Consider the following 26,174-nt stretch of genomic DNA (forward strand, 5'->3'; position numbering starts at 1 on the left):
CTTGTTTTAGCAGCAACCAGTGTGTCACGGGTAAAGTGATGAGAATGAATGCAGTGGTTCCTTCTCAAACACCCATCGTACCTGTAGCTGCTGAATGTGTGATACTAACACTCTGCCAGAGCAGGGAAAGGTCACCTTCCCCCTCATAGCCCCTGGCTACGTCAACGTCCTCGTACAAAGACAATGTGTTATTTTATAACCTTTAGCTTTTTTATGCAATTTATGACTTCTGGATGTTAGGGTGAGCTGCAGAATTCAGCCATCGCTATCTTTGCAGCAAAGAGTGGGAATGAGGTGTTGAAAGATGTGACTGCCTTTTTTGTAGGTCACCTCAGTGTAACAGTGAAGATGATGGTGGCAATGAGAGGGAGCGGGTCTGCTGCTCCGTGCTTTCCTGCGCTGCAGTGCACTTCCACTAGATTTTATGCAGTGCTATGCCTACCTCATCAGTAACACCATCCTGTTTCCAGCTTTGCTGTGTAGTTTGTGAAAGATTTTATTTTGGGGATTTTTTTGGGGAGTGGGAGGTTGTTTGTGGTTCTTTGGCTCTTCAAGTATTTTGGTATTTTGTGTCTTGCTCAAAACCAGAGGCAAGTGGCAAACCACACCGTTGTCTATAAAGGATAACAGCATTATGACTGGATAAGCTGAGAGGAAAGGTATATTTTTTTTTCTCAGTGATAATTGCAAAGTTGCCATTAGGTGTTGGGATGTATTGATTTATTTATTCTTTCTACCTTTAGCTTGTCATGTGTCATTAGGCAAACTGCTTAACCAATTTCAGTATTGCCATCTGCAAAACAAAATAAGGTTAATATAGGTCATTACTGTAAAGCCCTGGAGTGTAATGCACGGTACACATTTTTGAATAAGTATAAATGAAAATCTCAGTAAAGAAGCATGAAATTTAACAAGCAGAAAACAATATAGGGATTCCTTAAGTTTCCATGTGGTCCCAGTAGTTGCTCTTGGGAAAATGTCCTGCTGCTTCTTCTTTGGAGAGGACAAGGAATGACTGTGCAGTGGTGCACAACTGCCTGCACTGCTCCTGCACCTGTGCCATATTCCAGCCTGGCAATATGGGAGGAGACTGGGAGCATCTTTTTCATATGTTTTAGTGTAGTTTGAAGCCAAAGGCAAGAGCCACCACTGACGAGAATCCCAGCTGTGGCCTTTGAGATTGGAGCATGTCACATGTCAGTTAATTATTTTTCCCTTTCACCGTGTACAATAGGAATTGGAATGGAAGAAATGTTCTAAAAACAACAGAAGTTGTTTTTATATATATCAGTGACAGAAGGTGGTGTGGATCTTTCTTTTGAACCTTCTCGAGAAACACATTTTAAATGAACACACAAGAAACTAATACTAATTAAGTAATAGTATCCTATGGAGACCTGTGGTAGACACTATAATAGTGCATTAGCAAGCTATGCATAATTCAGCAATGCTGAATTCTTTCAGAGATCATCTACAGGGAATTTTGCATAAGTATGGACTTAATAATTTGTCCCTTTGTGTGTGTGCGTAAGTGTTCCTAAGGGCATCATTTGGCCTGCAGATCGCCTATTACCAGAGGTGGTGTACAAGAAAAGAAGCATCCATTTCTAGTCTTGAAAACGAAGCTGAGACGATAGGATGGTTCATTATAAAGGTTGTCTTATTTGTAAACAGACATTAAACATGGAGCTCCAAGGTGCATTTTTTTTTTCCTCATACAGGTACTTTTCAGAAAAGAATTGGAAAAAGGAAAAAGTTCACAAAATACCAAGTTATAAGCCAGGAATTTCAAAAATGGTAGCTTGACACCAGCATATGAAAACATGTATAGGTACCTAAATAAGTGGTCTGGCAGTGTAGCCATGTGTGATGGAGTTCAAGCTACTCAGTGAGCTCCTGCTCAAGTGAGTTGTCACGGATGTGTATTTTCTTCTCCTCAACAGCAAAGTTAAGCTGGAAGGAAATGTCTTTCATCTTGCAACTGGAGTTGTAGGACATGTAGGGGGACTACTACAATGCCTCAGCTAACAAGAATTAGCTACTTCATTAGCCTTTTGTATCTTGCCCTGCCTCTCATTTTCAGTGAGTTGATAACCTGGTAGCCCCTAGTCGGGGTAACCACGTGTGAATCTTAAGACCCCTATTTTAGGTACTCATACAAATAAAAAAGATGGCTTGCTCTTGCAACTTTATGCATATTTGATAATGTATTATTTTATCATTGCTACTTTGTCAGTACAAACAGCAGGGGTTTACACAGGTCCCCTCTGCATGACTCTCTGCCAGTACTATTAGAAGTCTTGTGGGCATGTGTTCACCCTGTGCTGCTATATATTGGTACATCTGAGTTGCAGCAACCAAGATACATTTCTGCTCATTGCAAGTATGTACAAGGTAGTATGGCATAATTGTCCCTCTGCAAGCGCCTGTCTCTGAACTATTGTTTAGAACTGCCAGACGTATCTTTGCTCTTCATTAAGAGTAAGGCAACAACACAGAGTCAGTAGTTATCAGGAGATAATCATTCCCCAAGGGCATTTGAAGCACTTCACAACCAAAAGGTTGTGATTACTCCACGATTGCTATACTGCTTATTATTGCTTATTGCTTAATTATGGAACCATAATTCGTTTCCTGGATGCTCTAATCTAAATAACATTCTCTGGTTTTCGTGCTGTGCTTCATTTTTACGTGGACTAGGAAGCTTTGTGGTGTTCTGAGATGACAGAGGGAATAACAATGGGTTAGGCCAGTTGTGCCAGCTCTATTCTGGCCTTCAGGAGACCAGGATGTTCAATTCCTGGCCTGCCAAAAGCTTGCCGAGAGGCCTTGGGCAACTCACTCCTTTTCTGTATGCCTCAGCACTACACTCAGGTACAACATTAAATAGGGCCATATAAGTATCTAGGATAGATAAATTTAATGGGCTTCATCTTAATCTCTAGGTGTGGATTCACACAAGCTATGAAGGCACAGCTTTTAATTTAGCATGTGCAAATTCAACTGGCTTGTTTTAAATGGCCTTTGGTTGAGTGCAGTGGCTGAAATGTGTGTGAAGGGTGAGAGAGCAAAGAGGGGTTTAATATCTTAAAAAAATACTCCAGCTCATGCCACAACACATGTGACCACAACCCAAGTGGCCTGGCTCTCAACTGTGCAGAGAACTTGGTTTCTCTGGACAGACTGGCAATGGTCACATTTCTTCTGGTTTATACAGATTTCCGTCTCCAATTACACAAAAGCAACGTTTGCTGGGCCTTGGTGCTGTAAAGCATTCCATGCAGGTGGGTTACTGGGTTTGCAGCAAGCCAAGCTGAAACAGGCATCTAATGCTGCTGTGTTTCAAAGGGCTTTGATGTCTGAACTCTTTAGTGATTCAATGAGTCGTGCCTGACTCACTGCCTTGTAAGGTAATACGTTTCTGAGGTCACACGCTGGAAAAGAGTAAAAAGTGTGGCCTTTTCCAGGCTCACTGGTCTACAAGTCTACACTGATAAACTCATTTTTTAAGTTTGACTTAATTTTTCGGTGAATGAGGTAACCTACCCTAAGGAAGAGGAAAGTGACCCAGGATGTATTTTAATATCACCCTTGATATTTGCTTGTACACATTCATAGGAAGATGAGAAGATGCATGATAAATTTGGGTTTCTAAATCATCACCTAAATTTCCAGATGATACTCCTGCTGAACTTCGTTCCTTAGACTTGTTTTTGAAAACATGAGTAAGAAATAGAATTGATGAAACACTTTTTATTATTACAAGGCTGGCATAAATTCTACTTAATGAGCTGCTTTTTATGGCTGTAGTTGATTTCTAAATCCCCCTTTTCATTACTGAAATCTACACGCTAATAATACGTACATTGTGGTGCTCTCTGCTAGCGTGCATCTTCCGAGTTCTGCGAGAGGCTGCCTGGAGTCCTGCAAGGAAGCTCTTGTATCATAAATAGAATTTGTTCGGGAAATAAAAATGTATTGTTTTCATTGTTAGAGGATGCTACTAAATTGGCTGTATGTTTGTCTAATAATCACATCTAAAGCTGATTATTCTGGTAATAGCCTTAAGATATTATTTAAAAATAAATATATAAATGCACTACTTTTGTACTAATACTAGTTTTTAATCTCTTCTTGTTTCTATGAAGTCTGAATGAGATTTTCAAAATTGAATAATAATTTGATCCGTTAATCTTTTGAAGCTAGTAATTTTATTTTCCCCTCTTTGCAGTCTCTGAGGCTTGCAAATGAATAGAGCTTCATTACTGGAGTCTGCATTTAATAACCATTATCCATTATCTTGTAATTAAGACTCCCTGTAACGAATCATGAGGACAATGCAAAAATACATAGTACATTTCTTTAATGAACTGGAAAATGTTCATCTTGTTCTATTTAGTAATGAGTTGCTGAATAGTCGTTAAATCCACTGGAGAATAGAGCTAGATGGATTTTGAAGACTATCTTGAGTTTGTGGTTAATCTATTAGAATTAAAATTTCATCTTCTATTTTTATCAACAGCTGATTAGAAGTCATTCTGTTTGACCAAATTGATTAGAAGACCATATACAAGGGCAGCTGTTGTTTAATGAAAGTTTTTAATGAAACTGTACCATAGAGACTTGTAATTATAAGACTTATAAAAGCTTTGACTTACCTTATACTAGAAAAAATGAAAAGTATTGCGCTGAAGGACTTTAAGTGCTACATTTTAAAAGGGAAATTAAAAATATAATTTGGCATTGTTAAAGTTTCACTTCCACTATTATTTGTTTTAACATGACTATCAGATGTCCATACTGTCTCTCTGAAAGGGAGTAGCTCTGAAATATATAACTCAACTATCTCTCATATGTGCTCAGTTCTTTGTAAAGCTCAATCAACTCTTAATTGCCTCTTTTTCAAACTGCAACTTTGCTGGAGTTAGAACTTGTTTCCTGAGTAGTTGCTTCTGTTTCGAATGGGAAATGTCGTAGGGTGGTGCAACGTAAAACACCAATGCCTAGGTGGGAAGCCTACAGAAAGAGCCGTGGTCTTAGAGGAGACAATGTTAGTGATACAGTTCAATTATATTTAAACTACAGGACACTGAAGCATGCCTGGCTTTGTCTCAACTTCCCAACAGGTTCAAACCTAGCCATGTGCCAGCCTTCATCAGAAAGACAGGTCTCTGGAGCATGCTGCAGCACACCGTCAAAAACGTAGTCTAGGCAACTCCTTACTTTCAGCCAGTAGTGAAAGTTCCCTTTCTTACTCTAGGGGATGTCACAGAGGCATCATCATTCAAATAAGAGACAAAGTGGACCCTAAGCCAAATCTGAAGTGGAAGCAGATGCAGTTCCAATTGACTTAAGTGGATGATGCACTACTACACTGTGTTTGAATTAGCCCTCTTCTCCTCCCGATTACTTTTGATAATTAATGATCCCACAGTACACCTTTTCTAAGAAGTAGGTTCCCAGGAGTGAAGTATGCCCTAATGCAATTAAAGAAGTTTTGTCATTGTGTTCTGTCAGTGCAGGATCATACACTGCAAGGCATTTTTTGTTGTTGTTGTTGTTCTTAGTTTCTTAGCTTTTCATAATACTGTGCTCCTGGATTCATTTTAAGTCAAACTGAAACAGCAAGAATGTACAAGAACACTTCACAACTATTCAGGAGAGACAGTGAGGAATATTGTATAAAAATGAGAAAACATAAAAATTAAGCCAAGGCTAACTCTCCTTCTTTAAATAAGAATTTTTGACCTTGTTACTGTATTATATCAGGCAATGGCTTTAAGTATAGTAATTTGCAATGTTACAATCATAAAATGCATATGAAAGGACTTTTTCCCCTATTTACAGTATTACACATCTGGTTTCATAAACACACATGGGATTTCTTTCCTTCCACTTTAAACAGCTGCAGGAGATATGATACTAGACTGTCAAATATGAGACTAAATGGATGCAAACTGAAATTACAAATCTGATGGAAATTGTTTTTATTCAGAAAGATCCTTGTGGAAGTATTAAAATGTTAGTTTATATGCAACATTTGTTTAGAGGAAATCATTTTCTTTATTGTGGTTAATCTGATATCTTTCTTTTTTGTGTGTGTAGCAGATGTAACACGTGTATATATTGAATCTGCATACGGGAACATATACTATATTGGATTGTCCTGAAGAGATTGTTAGTGCGATAGCTAGAGCAAAGGATTAAAAGCTGAGTTGTTCATTTAGACCCTGGGAAGTCTGAGTTGCTCAGAAACCGGATGGGTAACTCACCTTCCTGTTCCAGCCTCAGCTGGTGCAAGGTTAATATCGACACCACAGGGACGTGTAAAGGGATGCTTCGTAATTGCTGTGAAGGATGAGGACATCCTCGGAGGGCATGAACTACATATGTGCACAGTGGCTTATTCTAAAACTATCACGCACCTTTTTACTTCCTTTAAGGTTCTGATTTTATAAAGACATCTACAGGAAAAGAAGTGGAAAATGCAACCCTTCCAGTCGGAGTAGTCATGATGCGAGCCATTAAAGAATTCTACTGGCAAACCGGCAACAAGGTACATTCTTGTGACCTTTCTAAAGATAGACCTAACAGGTTTACTCAGAAGAAAATAAGACTGGAACACTTTCAAAATGCAGAATATATAAATTTGCATATGTTATCTTCCATGGCTATAGAGCAGTAGGTGATGGGAAGTGGGACTTCTCTCTTGTATTCCTCTTTCCATTTGCTAATAATTAAAAAAACAAAAATCCCAAACCAAAAGACACCTTCGCCTTCCCTCCCTTGATTAAATGTCAGTTAATTCCCTAAAAGCTCACGCAGTCTTGATACATCCTGTGTTGCATTTGGTTTTGAGTTCTGTTTCACCATTTAAGATATTTAAATCGTCATCTCCATAAATCTCAAGCTGACAGTGATTGGCATGCTCCTATAAACTTCATTGGAGCTATACAAATGTATAGCCACCAAGAGTCCATTCATTGTACACAGCTCTATTTTCTGGCTTTGTTCTGGCAACCCAAAGAGTAAATTCTGATCTTTTCTTTTCTTGGAAGCCAGAGAGGCTTTCCAAAGGAACAAGAAGGCAGATCCAGTTGGATCCTGTTGTCTGAGGTGGAGGGAGAGCAGGACAGCAGCTGAGAGAGCGTTACACCATTTATCCCTCAGGGATATCCCTCCTGTCAAGGGAGGTCAGTGGCAGTGAGGAGCAGGGAGAAAAGAGGAGGTTCTCCAGGAAGGCTTAAGACAGTTCTTGCCTCCTGTATCCTGGGGACAAGTGATGTCCCCAGTTAGATCTGGTGCAGATGTACAGCAGTAGGCTTTGTCGTCTCCTGAGGCCTCGGGGAAGGCGGCTGTATTTTTAGCTAAGACCCTCTCCCCACTTCTGGGTCACTTTCTGTCCTCTCCAGCTTACCCTTCTGCCCCTTCTGCAGATGGCGTTTCGAGGTGTAATGTTAGGACATGGGATGACCAGTGGGATAGAGAGATAGCTCTGAGATAGCTTCAGGGGCTGTTGGATCTTGAGGAACCAGGTGACAGCAGGATAGATGTGTGTCCTTCTCCTCTCTGTAGATGTCTAGATGAGGCCAGCTTGGATCCTTGGGCTGTCTTCACCCCTACCTTCCCCAGTCTGCATCTCTCTCTGACAGGGAACAACTCCAGCATCTTGGATAGTCTTGCGTCTTCGGGAGCATCATTGCTGCCAACCTGAGGCAGATCCCTTGGGCCAGATGACTCGCCTCGGCACAGGTGCTGCATACAGGAGCTGTGGTTGGCTCTGCCGCATCTGCAGAGTGTTGTACATATAATAATTGGATATAAATATTGAATTCACCTTTTGCTTTAAAAGGGTGTATTCATGGTATAAAATATGTTATTAAGAATGAGTGCTTATGTCTGTGTATGTCAGAGAATTAGATGTAAACTGACTTCATGTGCTTTATTAACTGAAGACAATATTATCAGTGACAAGAGATTTCTAAATGGTATCTTTAACAAACTAATTTTGCTGCTGTAGGAATGCTTTCTAGCAAGGCGTTGGCTGGGAAAAACAGGTTAATACAGAAATTAAACTTCTTCGAGGAAAGGAACAAGTTGCAGAGTAACATTTATTGAATGATAAGCTGCAGTGGTGATATGAAAAGTGTGCAATATAATGGGAAATAATCTTTTCCTGTCATTATTGAAGGACATACATAAATTGGTTTTTCTGTTGGGAAAACCCCCAATCCAGAAAAACTTATTACTTTTAATAATATAAGGTGAAGAGAAAATTCTTGAGGAGATGAACTTATTAAGCAAAATAATGAAATACTGTGAAACAGCAGGGAAGTGGTAGCTGGACTTTATACCACTCTTGAATTAAATAACCCCCCTTCCTTTTTGCGTTTTTATGGCAGTCAGATGCCCCATTTGGAAAGATGGTAAATGGGGGGAGAAGACAGGCTTTTCTTTGTCAGCTTTTTATTTATTTATTTGTTTATTTTTATTTTTTTTCCCCAAAGAAAAGAGCTTTCAGAATTTGCAAAAAAGGGAAAGGAATTTTGCTTGGTGTTTTAATTGCCTTATTAACTGTATTTTACTTGTTTTTCCCACAGATTACCTCAAAGAGCTGTAATATTTCTAGGAAGAAATCTAAATTTGAATTTGATTAGGATTTCTCTTCCTGAGGGAAAACACAGTCCTGCTATTTTAATTTATTGTCTAGAAGATGTTTTTCCAGTTGCTGTGGTTTAAATTCCTTTTGGAAATCTAATGTTAACAGATGTATGCATACATTTATGCATGCATCCATCCATCCACAAAAACACAGTCTTTGTGTTTTGGATTTATCAAGCCTTTCCTGTTATAGTTCTTTATAATCTTATTGGAAATATGCTGTTATCACAATGCTTCAGTGTTAGAGAAGGATTTATTCTATGTGTGTTTGTCCTGAAATTGCTATAAAAATTGCCAAACATATTTAAAAGGCAGATACTTTTCGATTCTACTATCATATCTATAAGGTACAAAGAAGTCATCAATGCATTGAGGTTTTAGGAATGTATATACAGTAACCAGAACAATAATTCTTACAGAAGGAGGCTAAAGTGAAGGACTACCCAAACTAAAGATGTGAGGGAGAGGGAAATGTAGAAAGCATCACTATGTGCTACTGTATATATTCAGATTTCCTTCTTTAATGAAGAAACACTTTTTTTCCAATTCTTATTTTTCATGAATTTAAAAGAAACTGCTGCTTGCCAACATTTGAGCTAATGCAAGCAATAAAATTTTTGACCAGGCTTTTGGTAACTGTGCATCACAAGCTCTGTCTTAGAATGAGATGTGTGTAGATGGCACTTAACCAAGATTGGCATTAGGGGTGCACATCTGGTCACCTCAGTGTTGGTTCATGGGTTCATGGATTTCAAGGCATGCTCTACCTTAAAGATAGGTTTTTCATACATGGCAGTTCACCTGACCAAGTATGACACTTCTCTCATGTAGTGTCTGAAAGCTTAGCCATTGTGGGTGGGAGAGAAGTTTTGCAGTTCCTGTAAAACAATTTCAATTTCTGGTAAAGACAGACATAATTTAAAATTTGAAATTTGGAAAATTTTAGTGAAAAAGCTCCAAATAAGTTTGAATTTACAGCCCAATCGCGTGTAACTGTGGCACACAGGCTTTTTATAAAGTACAGATCTCTCCTGCTGCTCTTCACACAAGTCAGCTGCATCACATGCCTAATTTCAGTATTGTTGGTGTTACACTACTGCATGTATATTTGGTGTGATTTATTTGAATTAGATTACAACTCAGGCAGTAGGTGATACGCAGATATCCTTGGCTCTGCCTACATTCCTTGTCCTAGTATGTGTTATGGGCAAAGTTCTCTCAAACCCAGCTCCTGAGAAAGTGTAGAGGTGTCAAAAGTGTTACTCCCTGCCTTGCTTCCCCTCAGGGCAAAAATTCTGTCTTTCACAGTGAGGACTGAGGCCTGATGGCTCTCAGCACTAGTCCAGACCTAACGCTGTTTGCAGTCAGATACTTACCGAACAGAATGTGCTATATACACCACAGGCACATTGAGACTGCGGGTGTACAAATGCTGATTGCTCTTCTGGGGCTGTGATGAATGAAAATGTATATTGCATTTCTTTTTTCTTTATAAAGGTTGGATTTAAACCTGCTGGGGGTATTCGGACAGCAAAAGAAGCTATTACTTGGCTTATGCTGGTGAAGGACGAACTGGGAGTGGAGTGGCTAAAGCCAGAGCTCTTTCGCCTGGGCGCTAGTAGTTTGTTGGAAGATATTGAGAAACAGGTTAGTCGCTAACAATTTTCAGACTGTTGAAGAGAAAGTGTTATCTTTCTAAATGTGCCAGCTTACTGTTTTTGCAGAATATACTTTTTGATGCTGTTTAGAAGGTAACAGAACATACGTCTCATGCATTATTAATGACAAGTTCACTTCCAGCCCAGTATTGGTTTAAATTTGGCCTGTCATTGCCAGCCCCTGGGAATCTGGTATTCTGGGCAGCTGACAATTGTCTGGGCCAGTCTCACAATGCGGTAGGCAAAGGAGCTCAGTTTGTACATATGTAGAGTCTTTTGTGAATACATGGTAGTGCACTCCCCTGCACTCCTGTCTGTTGCCAGTTCAGCTGGCTCTCAGAATACTGTACAGACCCTTTGTGTCACTGTCACTACTGTTCACAGTGTATTTCTGTGCTGTGAAGAAAGTCACGTCTCATTCTGCATATGGTACTGCTGATAGAGAAGTTTTAACATATTGATTATTTCCTGGGGAAGAAAAAGCAATTGTTTCCTACAAAGCCTCATTTTTGTAATTGCTTTTATTTTTGTTCAGGCAGATCACTGTGTTTCCTGGCAGACAAATAGTGTAGTTCCCAGTAGTTCAGTGACAATGTGTAGTTCCCAGTAGGAAGAAAGATTCTGACCTATCTGCCCTGTGACCTACCCCAAAGAATACAACGTAATTGAAATGGCATAGCTTCATAGGAAGGACTATACCATTAGGGCTGCTGAACTTCACTGTCATGCTCATTAAGCCCAGGAGATGAGGTGATAGTAGCTCTAACCAGGAAAATGGTTTGGGAGCCCTTGTGCTGTTGCTGCTGGTGGGAGAACAGAGCTGTGTAAAGAGGCTGAAGGAGAAAAAAACTTAAGTCCTCTGCCCATATTTTTTCTAGCAACTGAAATACTGACATGTCTTAAGAAAAATATAACAGCTGAAGGATGCTGGGTGAATATTTGTGAGACTTTTGAAACCCCCAGGTTCCCTCTTGCTTTGAGGATAATACTGGCTTGCTTCACTGCCAGCCTGTCTCTGCCTCTCACTTGACCTAAAATCATGTCCCTGGTTAAGCAGTGTGAGCTTTTGTGTTGCCACTGCCATCACTGCTGGGTCTTACAAGACAGCCAGTGTATGTGACACAGCTTGTTCTGATTTCTTAAGGGTGGCATCCTTTTGTCTGCCAGGGATTGCACGAAGACCCCAATCATGACCAAAGCTCTGCTATACTCTGCCATCTAAAAACATGTATCATAAAATGTGCCATTCATTATATTCACTAAAAGAAATATATAAAAAAGCAAAACACAGAAAATGGAGAAACCTCTTGCCCTAAGGCAGTACAGTAAAGAAAATGAAATGAACCATATAAAAGCACAAACAATTTTGAATACTTTGAATATTAGAAATAATACTAAAATCATCAAAATCAGATTACAGTGAGAGTAAAGCATTGTCTTCTACTTGTCTGTTTTTGAAAGCTTATTTAAAAACAGGAGTTTTTACTTTTTTTCCCAAGGAAGGCAACAAGAGCCCTTAGTTCAGATCCTATAAACAAGTATATGAAGGTATACTACATCATATTTTATGAACACACACACACAAATAAATATCCGTCATCTTCATCTGACATGCCTTTAATTTATTACTTCCATGGCACTTGGAAATTTATAGTCATATGTAATTCCATCATGAATTTTCTTTCTTCTTTCAGATTTTCCACCATGTGACTGGCTCTTATGCACTTCAGCATGACCTGGCAATGGCTTAAATGCAAAATCAACTCAGGATTATTTTTTAAAAGAGGTCTTTAAAAAAAACAGCATTCAGAAGTCTTCTGACAAGCGAGTGCATTTCATAGAATTAAAGGCCTAATTCTCCCTTCTTCATATTTTATAGTATTTAAAAATATGCTCAAGTCTGCTGGTTGTACTTGATCCAAAAGTAGAAAAAATGGTAATTCAGAAACAGTTAAATAGTTAATACTTACAGATTTGCAAAGTTAATCTTGCAAAGTCTTCCTCAGACCAGCCTGAAAAGCTTATTAATGGCAACACTGAAATACTATGAAAAAGATTTAGGTGGCCTGGTAACACTTTGCAGTCTCAGAATATGAAATATCTAACTAATGTTTCAGATTGCTAATTAAGAGCTACAGATCTTGGAACAGCTTTCCATTCACCTCTGACTAAATCTTCTGCACAGATATGTGGCACTATTAATTGTTATGTTGATTCAATTTCAAGCATTGTAACCTGAGAAAATGAAACTTGGTTATTTCTTTCTTTTATAAAATCTTGGTAGCAAAAACCTTTTTCTTTTATTTTTTATTCTTTCCCCCCAAACCTGGGCACAGACATCCATATTTAGACCCTTGAATAAAGGTGGCTTGATTTCTAGAACAGCTGAGTATCCACAGTTGCTCCTGAAGTTAATGGGAGCTCTGGGTGATCAGAACAACTGAAAATCAAGCAGCCTCTATATAGGTGCCTAACTATGCATTCAGGGGCCTATTTTTAGGCATTTCACTCTTAAAAATTTTAGTCTAACTTGCTTAGAAGCTCCCATTCCTGTCTCCTGTCATTTTTAAACACATTCATGCAAATCTTTGCATTTTAATGTAGGGGGGTTTGACTGTCAGTTTGCAGGTGTCACTGCTATGCTGTCTGAACTTCAACTTTGCCATTCTGAAAGCATTTCTTTAATTTAAAAGAATTGTGGCCTATGCAGGGTTTACAGCTTTAATGAAAGAATACTTTTCTCAGAGCACATTAAGAGTAATGCCTAAATTATCAACACCTTTTGAATATCAGACTGGAGCTAGTAGATTCATTACTTCAGAGCTGCATTCTCCTCACTAACCAGAGTTGTACTAAAAACTTAATTATCTTATCATCATGACTAGTCTCACTGACTTAAGTAGGTCTCATCAGGGAAGTAAGAGGAGGATTTTGCTGTAAATCAAGCTACGAGGTACATTTATTACAAAGAGATCTTGACTTCATAAAGATAATAACTCAGTTATTTATCTGGTTAAACCACCTGAGTCACTACTGCTCTATAAAACACATTGGACAGATAGGAAAACTGAGCAGGAAAAAAGAACAGAGAAGCAACATATACAGAAATCATAATCCTATATGCCGTGCTTAGTACTAAAAATAGGCCTTCATTTCCCAGTAAGTAGTTCACCCAAGGCTCTCAAGCTTTTTCTGGTTTAGGTCTCAACACAGCAAATGAGGGCTCAGTAGACTGAGCTGTGGCTGTTTTCACGTTTGTTTTCAGGGGAAGTTGCCTTCCTTTGCTACGGGATTTGCCTTCTGGTCTCACCAAAAGTTTCTGGAAGGAAAAAGTCCAGTCCCTGTTTGCGTGTTTAAAGTAAAACTCTGCTGCTGAACTTCCAGTAATGTGGAGTCTGTTGTACAAAGTCACCTCCCATCAGCTGCCTGCCAGACTGGCCCTCTGTCATGCCCACCCAGCCACGTCACAGGGATTTTGCTGCTGTTCAGTTCCAGTCATGTCAATGTTTACACTGTACTTCAATGCTTCTGTCATAGAAAGTGTCACCTCACTTGCAAAGTTCACTTTTTTTGTAGTTGATTGTCCTTTAGACATTTAGTTAACATAGAAACTATTCTGTAGATATGATTTGGTTTCTAGAGGAAGTACTCTAATGTTTCTTAAAATTGAGGAAGGTCCGACCATGCCTCCTATTTAATGTGAGTACCTGTGGATACATCCTCCCATTTTTCATGGGACCTACGAGTTGATTAGCAAAATTGATAGCAGAATTTGTATTTTTGTTGATGCACCCCTTTGCCTACCTTTCCCTATCTGTTTGATGTGCACATGGACTCTTGCTGTAGGTTTGCTTCGGTGGGAAGAGGTTCATTCTGCACATGGAAAGGTTTGGCTTTCTGAAAATCTGATAGTCGCTTCCTTTTTTGTTACAAATACAACAATTTAAAATACTGCGCAGCTTTAAGCCATCCAGTGTTTTGGAAGAAACTGGAATCCTAGTAAAATTGTTAAAGCATCTTTTGTGTTGAAACCTGTGATATTTTTTCTCTTTTTTTTTGGGGGGGGGGGAGGGAGGGAGAGGAGGGAAGTAGCAGAATCTGTAAGCATATTCTAATAAAGATGATTCTGATTTGGGGTGTTTTTTATTTGTTTGTTTGTTTGTTTGTTTGTTTTCCCTGAGGAATAAGCAGATGTCTCAGCATTACAAAGTCCAGCAGCACAAGTCCAAGGTCCACCCAGGAGGCAGAGGCAGGGCTGGAGACTGGCACTCCTGCAACATACTTGACGGCTGTGCCTATCTGAGTGTGACTCCTGAGCCCATGGGTGCACGGGTGGAGAGAGTCTGGGCAGGGCCATGGGAGTGTTGGTGCTCATTCCAGTGCTGGCCCCATGAGAGAGATGCTCACGTCGGAGGCTGGCAGCAGGACGTATGGCTGCACCCACAGGGATCTGGAAGTGCTCTCTGTGTGGTCTTCTGGGCTTGTGCTTGTACTGCTGCCCTTCGCCCTGACCAGCACTGCCACTGCTGTCGCTTCCGTCATCGTGGCTGCCTGTTTGCTGCTATTTATTTCCCTTTGTCAAAGAAGAATTGAGACTTTATCTGGACTATTGCAGCTGGCTGTATCTGCTGCACAAAGCATGTGAAAGGTGGTGGGGACCTGAAATCAGTAACCAGGGAGGGGGCAGTGCACCATGGCTGAATAGACTTTGAGAAAAGTTCAGATTTAGCACTCTGCTTCAGGCCATTAGAAAAAGAACAGGCAATTATGCACTCCCATCTAAATATATTTCAGAGTATAACATATGTTTTGTGCGAGTCAGTCTAGTATACTAATTATTTTTATAACATTTATTCATTTAGGTTTTTAAATAGCTTCATTTTGTTAACTACTTCACAAAGAAGAGAATAAATTTGAGAAGAAAGTCAAGTAGAAACTGCAAATCTAGAATATTCTGCATCAACTTATTTACAAGAAGAGGGAATTGGGAAAAAGGGTAAGCTTTTTTCTTGTTTGTAGGAAACAAAGATATTAAATAGTAATTATATGTGAAGCATGCATATCAGCTGGGGCAAGTAATACTTTGATATCTTTATTTCATTGGTAGTATAAGTTCATTCTTTCATTTCCTTTCTGAAGCAGAGAACATACATTATATACTTCAGCACATGCTACTGAGACAGAAAAAGCTGATCTACTTTTAATTTTATTTTGCTCAGTTGGAACTTTGGCTCCCTGCCTCCTCTGGGGGAAAAAAAATAGAAACAGCAACTTTTATCCAAATCTCGGTGTGCTTTTGCTGAAATTACCAGTGCTGACATCTGGATGATATATAAAGTGTGCAGTAGGAGTAGAGGGAGGGAATTGCTTTTAATTAGATGCAACCTACCCAGGAGAAAACGATGGGGAAATGTCCATCTGGTCAGTTCTTACTTAATAGGGCAACCAAGGATAAAAGTATTTATAATATGCAAAGACATCATAACTGAAATTACTAATTGACCATTTTTATTAGAATCCTAGAGAGCCTGAACTGTAAGTTGAGGGGCGGTAAGACTTAGAAAGAAAGAAAGAAGCATCAAAAAAGGTTACAGTCCTTGCACATCCTTAAAAGGAAGAGTAAGTAAGTGATGGGTGACCATCAGGCTCCATCCAACTATATTGTGGAGACCCTTCATAATATTATGTACAGGTTACAGCTCCTTCACTTTCTGTGAGACCTACAATAACAACAGAGCAACAGGAACTGTGACACAGTTATTGTAATATCCTTTAATAAAATTTAACATCGATACAAGGAGTGCCCACAAGATGCTCTAACCATTCCTATTGTGTCTAGTAGTTTTAAGTGACTCTGGTTTGAGCACTAGGGACATCTTGTGGATTGCTAATTCTTGGAAATTGCAGAAATATGGTCTTCTGGAAGCAGAGCTTTCTTGAAGCATAACGGTTTTAGATCTCCTGGTTCATAGGGAACATTTGAAAACACTGAACTGAAAAGCATCAGTTTGGAACTACTTCCTTAAAGAAAATGAAAACAAAGGACTTTTAATGGATGTTAACAAACCAAGGAAGTGATACTGAAATTTATTACACTTGTTTTTGTAAGTCTTCCTTTCTCTGTGGGAGGACTAGACAAAGGAGCTTTTCAGGCTCTGCTAGTAGAAGTGTCATTTCTCTACAGTACGGTGTTGTATAAAGCCAAACCCCCAAATGAATGATGCTTTGCCCAGAAAATTGGGAAAGCTTGATAAGCTCAATTTTCCATTTCACTTAATAACATGAGATCTGTTTGAATGCAAAGACTTACGTGAGTTATCTCCTATTTACTAGTTGGAACCATCAAACAAATGAGCAAACCAACAAACCAAGTTAATTCCCATGTCTCAGCGAAGGTCAGGGCCAAGGCTGGGTTGGTTATCCCACAGTTTACGGCTTGCTGTTGCTGTCGCGGCCCAGAGAGCAGATGCGCTGCAGGAGGTATCTGACAAGACGCACTGCTGTGCCTGCCAGCTGGACAAGCCAGCCTAAGGTATTACTGACCGAGAAGATGCCCCAAGGGTCACCAGCCTGGCTGCAGGACTGGGAGGTGCTAAATCTGTAGCAATTACCGGTCCATTGAGAATACTTTTTTGCCCCTAATGCTCAGAGCTAGGCAACCAGCTTCTGAGGAGAAGCTGGAGAACTTACATTCTCCGTCATTTAATGTAATCACACATAAGTTGATTAAGGATGTTACCTTCATTTCCAAGGGAAATGAAACATTTGGTGTCACATCACAGCTCTGGCTAAAGGCTGCCACATCTCAGCATTGGCTGTTTTCGGCAGCGTTCAGCAGTCTTGGGCTTTCTTCAAAGCACAGGCATCATCTGAGGCAGAGTGGGGTTTCTTGCTCTCATGTACTGAAAGGCTTGAGCAAAACTAGAACAAAGAGTGACTATCTGGGCTCTGAACAAGAAGGGCTTTGTGTTCTAGTTAGCACAAATCTGTCCAATTCCAAAAAACGTGAATGCCATCGCCCCGTCTGGTAGCGACTGTAACAAGGCCTCTGGGAGGGCAGTGACAGCAAGATGTAGACAAAGGGAAAATGGGTGAAAAGAGAAGTCACAAGAAGTAAGAGAGATCATCGCTACCACTGTTACTGCTTCACGGAAGTATAATCTTTTGTGATCTCTTTGGAACAGGAGGTAAATAATAAAACACAAGGGAGGGAAAAAATTAAAATAAATGTAGTGTATGAGTGCATGTTAAAACAGATGTCAGATTAAAAATAACTGAAAAGGAAATTCTACTGTAGGGGAAAAACTGCTTTTTCCTTCAACATTTTATATTCCACCTTCATTAGGCGGAAAGTGAAAGAGCTGTAAAGGAAAAGGGGAACTTTTGTTGTTTCCCTCTGAACATAAAGAGAAGCCTAATGTGAGTGCAGGGGGGATGTTTGGTGGTACGCAGTGCTTGAGCAATTCTCAGGGTGAAGCCCAGAAGCAGCAGGGATGTTACACAGATGCAAGGCATGTGCTGAGCTCTGGGACTTCGGGCTTTAATCTGCAGTGCTGCATATCCAGGTAGTTTCTTCCTCTTCATCCTCCTTTCAGTCCCTTCAGGGTTGGCAAGTCCTCTAATGTTTTAAAAAAACAAACCTTACAATCTGGTAGGATCACATTATCCAGTAATGCCCCTCTAACTATAGATCTAGGCACCGGGGACTTTGTTCTGGTTTCTTCAACCCTTTTAGACAAGCTGTTTCAGTGTTTGATGACAGCAGAGCAGGGAACATCTACACAAACATTTTTCCCCATGTGGCTGCCAGACCACACTGGTCCTTGCAGATGGCAAGTATCCATGAAAATACAAGTGCCACCCTGTAAAACAGTGCCATACCAAGTCTCCTCTGCTAGTTGTGCTTTATGAGGGCTCCTTGAAGTTTTTGGTATGAAAATTGACCTGGCCTATACCTGTTTAAAGCTCAAGAAGCTTTAAATAAACACCTTGAAGATGTGCTGAAACTGGACTGGGAGCCACTATATTTCTTGGCATGCTAGCATGGGTAGTTTGTCTTGTTCAGATTTGCTAATGAAACAAGGATAATCTTTAGATGGTTTGCTCCTTTATTCCTTAGCGTGGGATGGAGGTTTGAAAAGGGGGGGGAAAAAAAGCCCTGCAAGCTATGACTAATGCCTCAGCTTGCAGGAAGAGTCTCTTGACTATTCAGAAATGACAGATATCTTTGGCTACCATTTCAATATGAGCTTCCAACATACTTGAACAATTCAGTGGCATCCAGAGAGGGCATATTCCTACAGTGTTTGAGAAAAATATCATTACTTTTCCCTACCATTATCTTGTACAAATTCCCACAACTCCTATTTCTTTCAGACACTTAAGCTAATGAGGAGGCAGCTGAGACAGAAGTAGAAGGCATCCTAAAAGGTATCCCCAACAGACTGATGGCAGAGCTGTTTTCCCAATTTCCAAAATTTTGGGGGAGTTTGTCCTGAAAATGCCAGGGAAGGTCCCAAAACAGAGCCCCCCGATGAGAAATGCTGATGAGCAGGAACAGCATGTCTTTACAGAGACCTAACCTGAAACAACTCCACCCAGCCTGTCGGGGTTTAACAGGTACATCAGCAATACACGAGAGTCCTCTGCTTGCTGAATGTCTTGTATTGGACTGCAATCAGATCAGATTGTATTAGTGAGTTGTAGAAAGCCTTCAGGGAGGATTGCTAGGTTTCTCAGGCTGCTCACTGGATATGGTGACTGTGTCACCTCTGCCCACAGCCTCAGTGAGACTGTCTCTCTGAGACACCTGGAGAAATGTCCCCAGTAGCAGGACTTCCCTTGAGCAGGCCATGGGCGATGGCACTGAGGCCTCCAGGAGGTTTCACCAGTGCTCTTTCTGCTGATCTCTGAAGTTCATCGCCCACCCCTGCGACTCACTGAAAACACATTACCTTTTGCTCAGAGCGATAAATGAACAAAAGTCACCTCACCTACAAGAAAATATCCCTCCACTCCTAAATGAACGTGTGTTTTCCAAGTTGTCTCCTCCAGGGCAGATTTCTTTGTTAAGCATTAATTCTGTTTCATTTTCCTGAGCATCTCTGCCATTTCCTCCATTAGAGGGCTGTAGAGCAGTGTGTTACAAGTGCTTTAGAACACGAACAGATTTAAACCTGTATACGTACTTTGGGCCTAATTTCCTGCTGTACTGCTCTCCTGAACTCAATGGGGTGTAAAACTGGTGCAACACAGAGAACAAAAATGTACGGCTCCTTGGAACACCTCAGTAATCTGGGTTTTGCTGACAACACTCAGAAAGTCAGAGATGCTAAGGCAGATTTTTAGACACGCGTGTGACAGGTGAGGCAGATGAGTGAGTTAACTGCTGCTAGGATGTTTGATGTAATTCATCAAATATGCCGCAATTGGTCAATAGGGTATGTTTTCAGAAAAGGGTGGTGAAGTGCATGAACAAAACACAAGCAGAGCTTTGAATCCTTAGAAACTACACGTATTATAGGCAGAGGCTACGCTAAGAATCATAAACGTTATTTGTATGGACTGCAATTTTCTAGGTAGATTATCTTCCTCAGCTGAACTTTCTTCTAAAAAAAAAAGAATCAAAAAATAAAGCTGAATCAAAAAATAAAGCTGAATAAAAAAGTGGAGTGGTTTGGGGGTTTGCAGCCCACACCTAGAAATTTTGATGATTTCACACTGTTAAATTCCCACGCTTCAGAACGTGAACCATGGCAAAGGGGAGAAGGGCCCCTGTCCTCACCACCTGCCTTCTGCTGTGTTTGTAGAGTATGTGGTGCTAACAGGAGCAATGCGGTCTGGAAGCAGCAAAACTCAAATGGCAGCCAAAAGCTAGACTAGAGGGAGAAAAAGACATTGGCACAGTAAGTCAGGTGCAGGTTAGAGATAATGGGAAATAAAGGAAACAGTGAGTGCAAGTGTAAGCAGGGAAAGCAGAAGGAGAGACATGGGGGAAAGATGCCTCGGAAGATGAGAAATGAGAAGTGGCAACTGAACGAGCGTGAGGTAATCTGGGCAAGAAGATGGAGAGTGAGCCCATCACGATGCCTTGTCAGGAAAGGAGCAATACTGAGACCAAAACAAAATGGTTCACAGACCTAATCTGTCTGTGAATTTCATTTTAGGAATGGCTGGAGAAGCAACAGACAGAACAAATAACAGAGTTGTCACTGAAAACAACATTTACAGAGGTTTGAGATACAGTGGCATGGGCAACCTTCGTGCTAGTGTTTTGTAACATTGAAATGCTTTGTCTTCAAAAACTTAATATTTCTTCTGTGTTGCTTGTTGTGTGTTATGTAAATTTAATTCATCTGAGCAATTAACTCATTGAGGCAGGGATTGATTTTTTGTTCTGTTTTTCCACATCGCTTGCTGCAATTTTGTGGTTTGTGACTAGTGCCCTTACATGTCACACGATTGCAAATAGGAAATAGTATGCTGATGGAGGATAAAAGCTGTATGTGAACTCTAACAGTGGAGGAGAACAGCTTGATACAAAACACTGGGATAATATCAGGTGCACCGTGCAAAAATAACAACCAGAAAATGTTGAGTGAGTACCAATGAATCTTCATATAAGTAGATAGGCAAGGCTGTTGGGCAGCCCACTAAGGAAATAGCAGAAGCCCCTTGGCTGGGTCCTGGCTAAACAGGAGACAACTACGTTCAGAAGGTGCAAGCCTGTAGAGGGATGCAGGCAGAGTGGATGGTCTAATGGATCCACTCTGTCTCTAACTTCTGAGATTCTGCGCAGCCTTCCCCAAAAGCCAGCGTGAAGAAGCATGTCAAAAGATGCAATACATATTCATGGACATTTCTCGAGCTGAGAACTATGAAAAGAAATCAAGTAGTTCTCATCCATGAGCTGAAATTGAGAGTACACTCTAATCCAAAAGGATACCAGCTCACAGAGTGGTGTATGAAAATCTTATAAAGCTCTGCATCACTCCATAAATAATTTTCAAACAAGAAGCTTTTTGTTTCAGTGATGGCAATACTAAAAAGAATGGCAAATAGCCATGAAAAAAGGCTGAAACAGTGCACCCTATACTGATGATAGTTTTAATCACCATCAGAGTTACACGTACAATTATCAGTCATTTATTAAAAACGCAAATGATCATTGCAGAGGTTTAGATTAATTCAGGCTGAAGCCTGGTGTTGTGCCAATGGTGTGCCACGTGATGGGCAGACCACGGAATAAACATTCTAGCATGTCAGTGTGCTATAAATCCTACAAATGAAAGAAATTAAAAAGCCAGGAGCAATTTTGAAAATGATTTGTGATTGGAGGTGCACTTAGGAATGCTTTTATTGTCACAGGAACATCTCCTTTCACATCCTTAAGGTGACAGAACCACTCTGCTTTGCTCCAAGTTTCTTGGGACAGCCTGTGACTGCGCGAGGTGTGGAGGCGAGCACCGGGGAAACACACTGAGTGCTGGTGCGTATACGTGCACTTAGTAGTGTGCGGCTGGTTGTGAGGATTAGCTTTGCACAGCCCGAGGGTGACAGAATAGCAAATTGGTTCTGACATTTTAAGTATGCGAAAAGACACCAGTTGTGTTTTTTTTTTTTTCCTTCTTTTACAGCTATACCATAACCATTCTCCGAAGTGCACATATAAACATTTTATAACATAGATTTAGAATAACACTTGAAAAATAACCTGAAGACTAGTTCTTAAGCAAAAGGTATTCTTATCAAAATAGCAGTCTCTTGCAAGTCAACCCTTTACTTCATATGCAAAAGATGCAGTACTTAGTGTATTTCTAGTATAACCATTACCAAAAGTTGTATTAATATATCATTTTAGTTTTAATACAGATACATTGTCTTAAACAAAAAATGAATTCAGTTTAACTGAGAGGCAAAAGATTTTGGTTTGCAGGCATTCAGCTGCCTATGCAAAGAATGGCAGTGGTATTGTGAGTGAGAGAGGCAAGCTACAAAGCAGCAGCTGAAACCTCGTTGGTCCCACTGCATCCCCACCTCTATCAGGGTCTGCGCTGCCTCCTCCCTGCCAGATGCCTCAAGTGGACCGAAAGTGTGGGGCACAACATGTGGGGATGTGGGGTGCCTCCTCACCCTCTGGGGACACATCACTGTGGATTTGAGGGGAAGGGGATGGTGTTAAAGCTTTGAGGGATTACTTATAGAAGGCCTTTCTTGAATTTCTTAGTGTTTAATTTTGTAAGAATCTTGCATTGTAGTTCCTCTGTTGTGTTGCTGATGTGGACCCTGGATATATAGTTCACTGATTGCCAGTTAATTACATGTCATTAATGAATCAATAAACTGCTTTGATCCTGATTTACTTTAAACTATATGAATTGAGCAGCTTTTCACTGCAACAACACTAATCTTTCTCTGTCCATTTCTAAGAAATAAACCAATGAAGTTGTAAAGCCAGAATTAGGGTATCTCTTTGAATGCATTGTACCTCTTCCATCACACTGAATAAAAGGGGCAGAATGAGATAAAATGGAGCTAGACACTGAGAGGGAAGTTTCTTATGGTACTGGAAATGAAGCGTAGAGCTCAGTGTTTTCCAGGATAGCAGTAATCTGGATGGGGAGAAGACCAACGAGCTCTTGAAGCACAGGGAGAGAGTACTGTAAGTTGTACAAATTGTGCTAAGGGAACTAGAGCTGTTGCAAATTGAGTGAGCACAAAGAAGTCTTTAAGCCATTCAGGCTTCCTCCCTGTGAAGTCTGCTAAGCCACTGCAGGCTTGTAACTCAGTAGCATCCACAGCCCTGTACAGACCAGGTGTTAGTTTGCTCTGTGATTACAGGCTGCTCTTGATCTCTCTTCCAGTTTTACTGACAGGGCTGCCGAGCAGTGGCTGCTCTGACAGCAGTGGGCACCTGTGGATCCCTATTTAATAAGAACTAACCTGAGCAAAATTCTCCATCTGCATGGTAGCCTTATGTTCCTCCTTTTTTTTTTTTTTTTTAATTTGCATTGATTTAGAAATGCTAAATCATAATTTCAACAAGACAGATGCTGCTAGAAATGAAAGATGCATAAAGAGTGATCTAATCACTGTGTTATATTTAAAACAAGACTGTGTCCCTTGAAGGACATTTGAGCATGCATGAGCTCCACCGTAAGTTCTCCACACTAAATGGAGGCGCATGTCTGAAATGGTGGCCTTGGAGTCAGCCACGTACCTCAATGAATTTAGGGACTGCAATCCCACTGCACAGCCCTACGTGCCCGTAGTTTGGTATTGCGGTTCTGGAATTTGAGCTGCTTGTGTGCAAAGTATCTGTGTGTTTGTAGTGGGTCTGCTGGTGCCCTCGTGAAGTCTGCATCATATCTCCCAATGGACCAAACTCCATTCTCGGAGAGAGATCTCACTTTCACAGTTTGTAAGGATATATGCCTTGTCTCCTGGGGCCTTTTCCTCTCTTTCTCTCACCCTCCCCATCAACACTCCAGCATGACAAAGGGATGCCATCAGGCACAGTTATTAATACATAATAGAAGTGCCAAGTGTGATTGTCTGTGAATGTTCCAGTGTAATGCAGATTTAGAGATTTCATTGTAAAGTCATTTTAAACTCTGAACTAATGGGTAGTTTGGCAACAGCCTCTAAGTATGAAATCATTATTAATTCCTTTAGTACCATAATAACATTGATTTAGATGAACTCTTATAACATAGAAATTGTATAGTATTTAGCTGTAATTAACGTCCTCTAATTAGGAAGTGTTGCCAAGTAGTTTTCTCTGCTGGCTCTGTTGTACTTAAGTGCAGCTGGATGAAAATTAACCACAAAGGGAACAGCTTGTGTTTTATGTGAAGTTTGCATTTGATTGATTAAAAAAATATTCCTTGGTACTTTATTTTATTATCAAAAAGAGTACACTGGATTATCAGTGTTACGGAGAGCCACAAAGTCCGTGCACCATAAATTACATGTAAGTTTGGATAGTGTGTAAGCCCAACGATTTAGTTACACATTCAGAAAATTCACAGATCCATTTTGTCTCTAAACCACATGTAACTACAGTAAAAATGAATTGTTTTAATGTAGTTGTCATTAATAAAGTCTGCAGAAATTTTAGTAGGATTAACATAATTTAATGTCCACTCAGAGGAGTCATGCACTGCAAGCCGAGAGCATTTGTTGATGTGAAAAATGCTGACATTTTTGGAAATTCAAATTATAAATGAAATACTGCTGTCAGTTTATTGTGCAACTTCGTAGCATATGGTGCTTCTGCTGGTGGGTGTTATTTCAAAGTTTGCAAATCACACTAGGAGAGTGTCCCTCTGGTAAGCTTTTGCAACGCTTAGCAACTGTGAATCAAAAGTGACAGTACAGAGGAAGAGGGACTAAAAAAAAAACCTGCCTCTAAGTTGGTAGAACAAAGTACATGGTAAGTCAATACATTTCTACAGGGGGAAAAAGAGGCCAACACGCTAAAGCTAACAGAGACCCAGTGCCTTCATCCTTGCAGAATAATGCACAAAGTCTTCTAAATTGTTAAAATAAAAATATGGTTTCTTTCTCCTAGTCTTTTTTGACTTTGGTATGACAAGAGAATTAAAACAACTGGCAGTATAATGGTTCACTTTCAAAATTAGGAAAGTTGCTTCCAGACATAATGCAACCTCCTCCAGATGTCTCTCCCACCCATCTCACTGAAAAAAAGTTTTTACCACCACAAAATAGCATTAGCTGTTTGAAAAGCATTGTCCACCCAAGCATGTTTACACAGAGGAAAAGATTTCTTGTGTTACGAGAGAATTCCAAGTAGTCAGATGTAAAACACGCCCCAGTAAAGTAAACTTAAATAACTAAAATGCTACAACATCCTTCACCATTGTTTTTAAGACTCTGGCACCCAATGACCCTTTCAACATGTGCACTATCAAGAAGTGATTATAAATTTGGAATTATGACTTGATCTGACCATAGTTTGTGCTCGTTGTTTTGCTTCAGGTAGTGATTTTTGGTACTGGGATGGAACCACGGATGTGCGGTACAGACCTCATCAATTTGCCAATCAAGCTGGCTGAGAATAGAAAGTGATGGAGCTGTCAGTAGCAGTTCAACCATAAGCAATTCTAAACTAAGCAATTTGGAAATTTAAATAGTTATAATGACCAAGATTTTCTACGTTGGCCCTTAATTACTGGAATGTCAATTCAGCTCAAAATTGCCTTTCCCAGGTAATGATAATTCTTAGAAAAGTCTTTGCTTATACACCCACCCATGGCACTCATTAAGTCAAGCTTCCTCCTTTTGTCTGAGAAGCTGTCAATTTTATGTGACATCACCAATCATCTGCCATCTAAAAAATCTCTAGGCTGTCTTGCTGAAGGCAGGCTGATTCTTTTTCAGCTGCAGTGTGCTCCATGGCAGCACAGCCTGCTGTTAAAAGCAGAGTGTAATGAGTTGCCCGATCTTGGCACTGCCAAATGGTGATCCACTCAAACTCGGTTGTTGGCAACTTGGGTGAAATCTGGTGTCCATGAAATAGTAATATAAGTTTTACATGTGAAGGGAAACTCCAGCCCTTCACAGCACTCAGAATTGAAGAGAAGGTTGAAATCCCCTCTATCCCTTCTTCTGGAGAGGAAAAGGAGAGGGAAGTTGCTGGGTTCACTATGTCAGGGGGTTCCCTCTGAGATGAGCATAAGAGATAGAGATCCATGGAAAGAACTTCTGGTGTGTGAATGTATTGCTATGCTTTTCATGCATTATATTTCTTAAATTTTGTTTGCAGCTGCTGTTGCCAATTCATAATGATTGCATTGCAACTCAACATGTCAACCTATGCTGGTGGACATCACT

At 40.2% G+C, this 26,174-nt stretch overlaps 1 protein-coding gene across 1 annotated transcript in view; it reads left to right on the forward strand.

Moving 5' to 3' along the window:
• DERA (deoxyribose-phosphate aldolase) overlaps window positions 1-25,549 on the forward strand; it is a 64,990-nt gene extending 39,441 nt beyond the window's left edge. The window contains exons 7-9 of the mRNA XM_027461793.3: window positions 6,444-6,556; window positions 10,159-10,308; window positions 12,014-25,549. Of these exons, the coding sequence (XP_027317594.1) occupies window positions 6,444-6,556; window positions 10,159-10,308; window positions 12,014-12,070 (320 nt within the window). The 3' untranslated portion in view covers window positions 12,071-25,549. The remainder of the gene's footprint in view (window positions 1-6,443; window positions 6,557-10,158; window positions 10,309-12,013) is intronic.
• Window positions 25,550-26,174: the final 625 nt, after the last annotated feature.

This window comes from Anas platyrhynchos, chromosome 1 (genome assembly GCF_047663525.1).
Source record: "Anas platyrhynchos isolate ZD024472 breed Pekin duck chromosome 1, IASCAAS_PekinDuck_T2T, whole genome shotgun sequence".
Classification (NCBI taxonomy): Eukaryota; Metazoa; Chordata; class Aves; order Anseriformes; family Anatidae; genus Anas; species Anas platyrhynchos.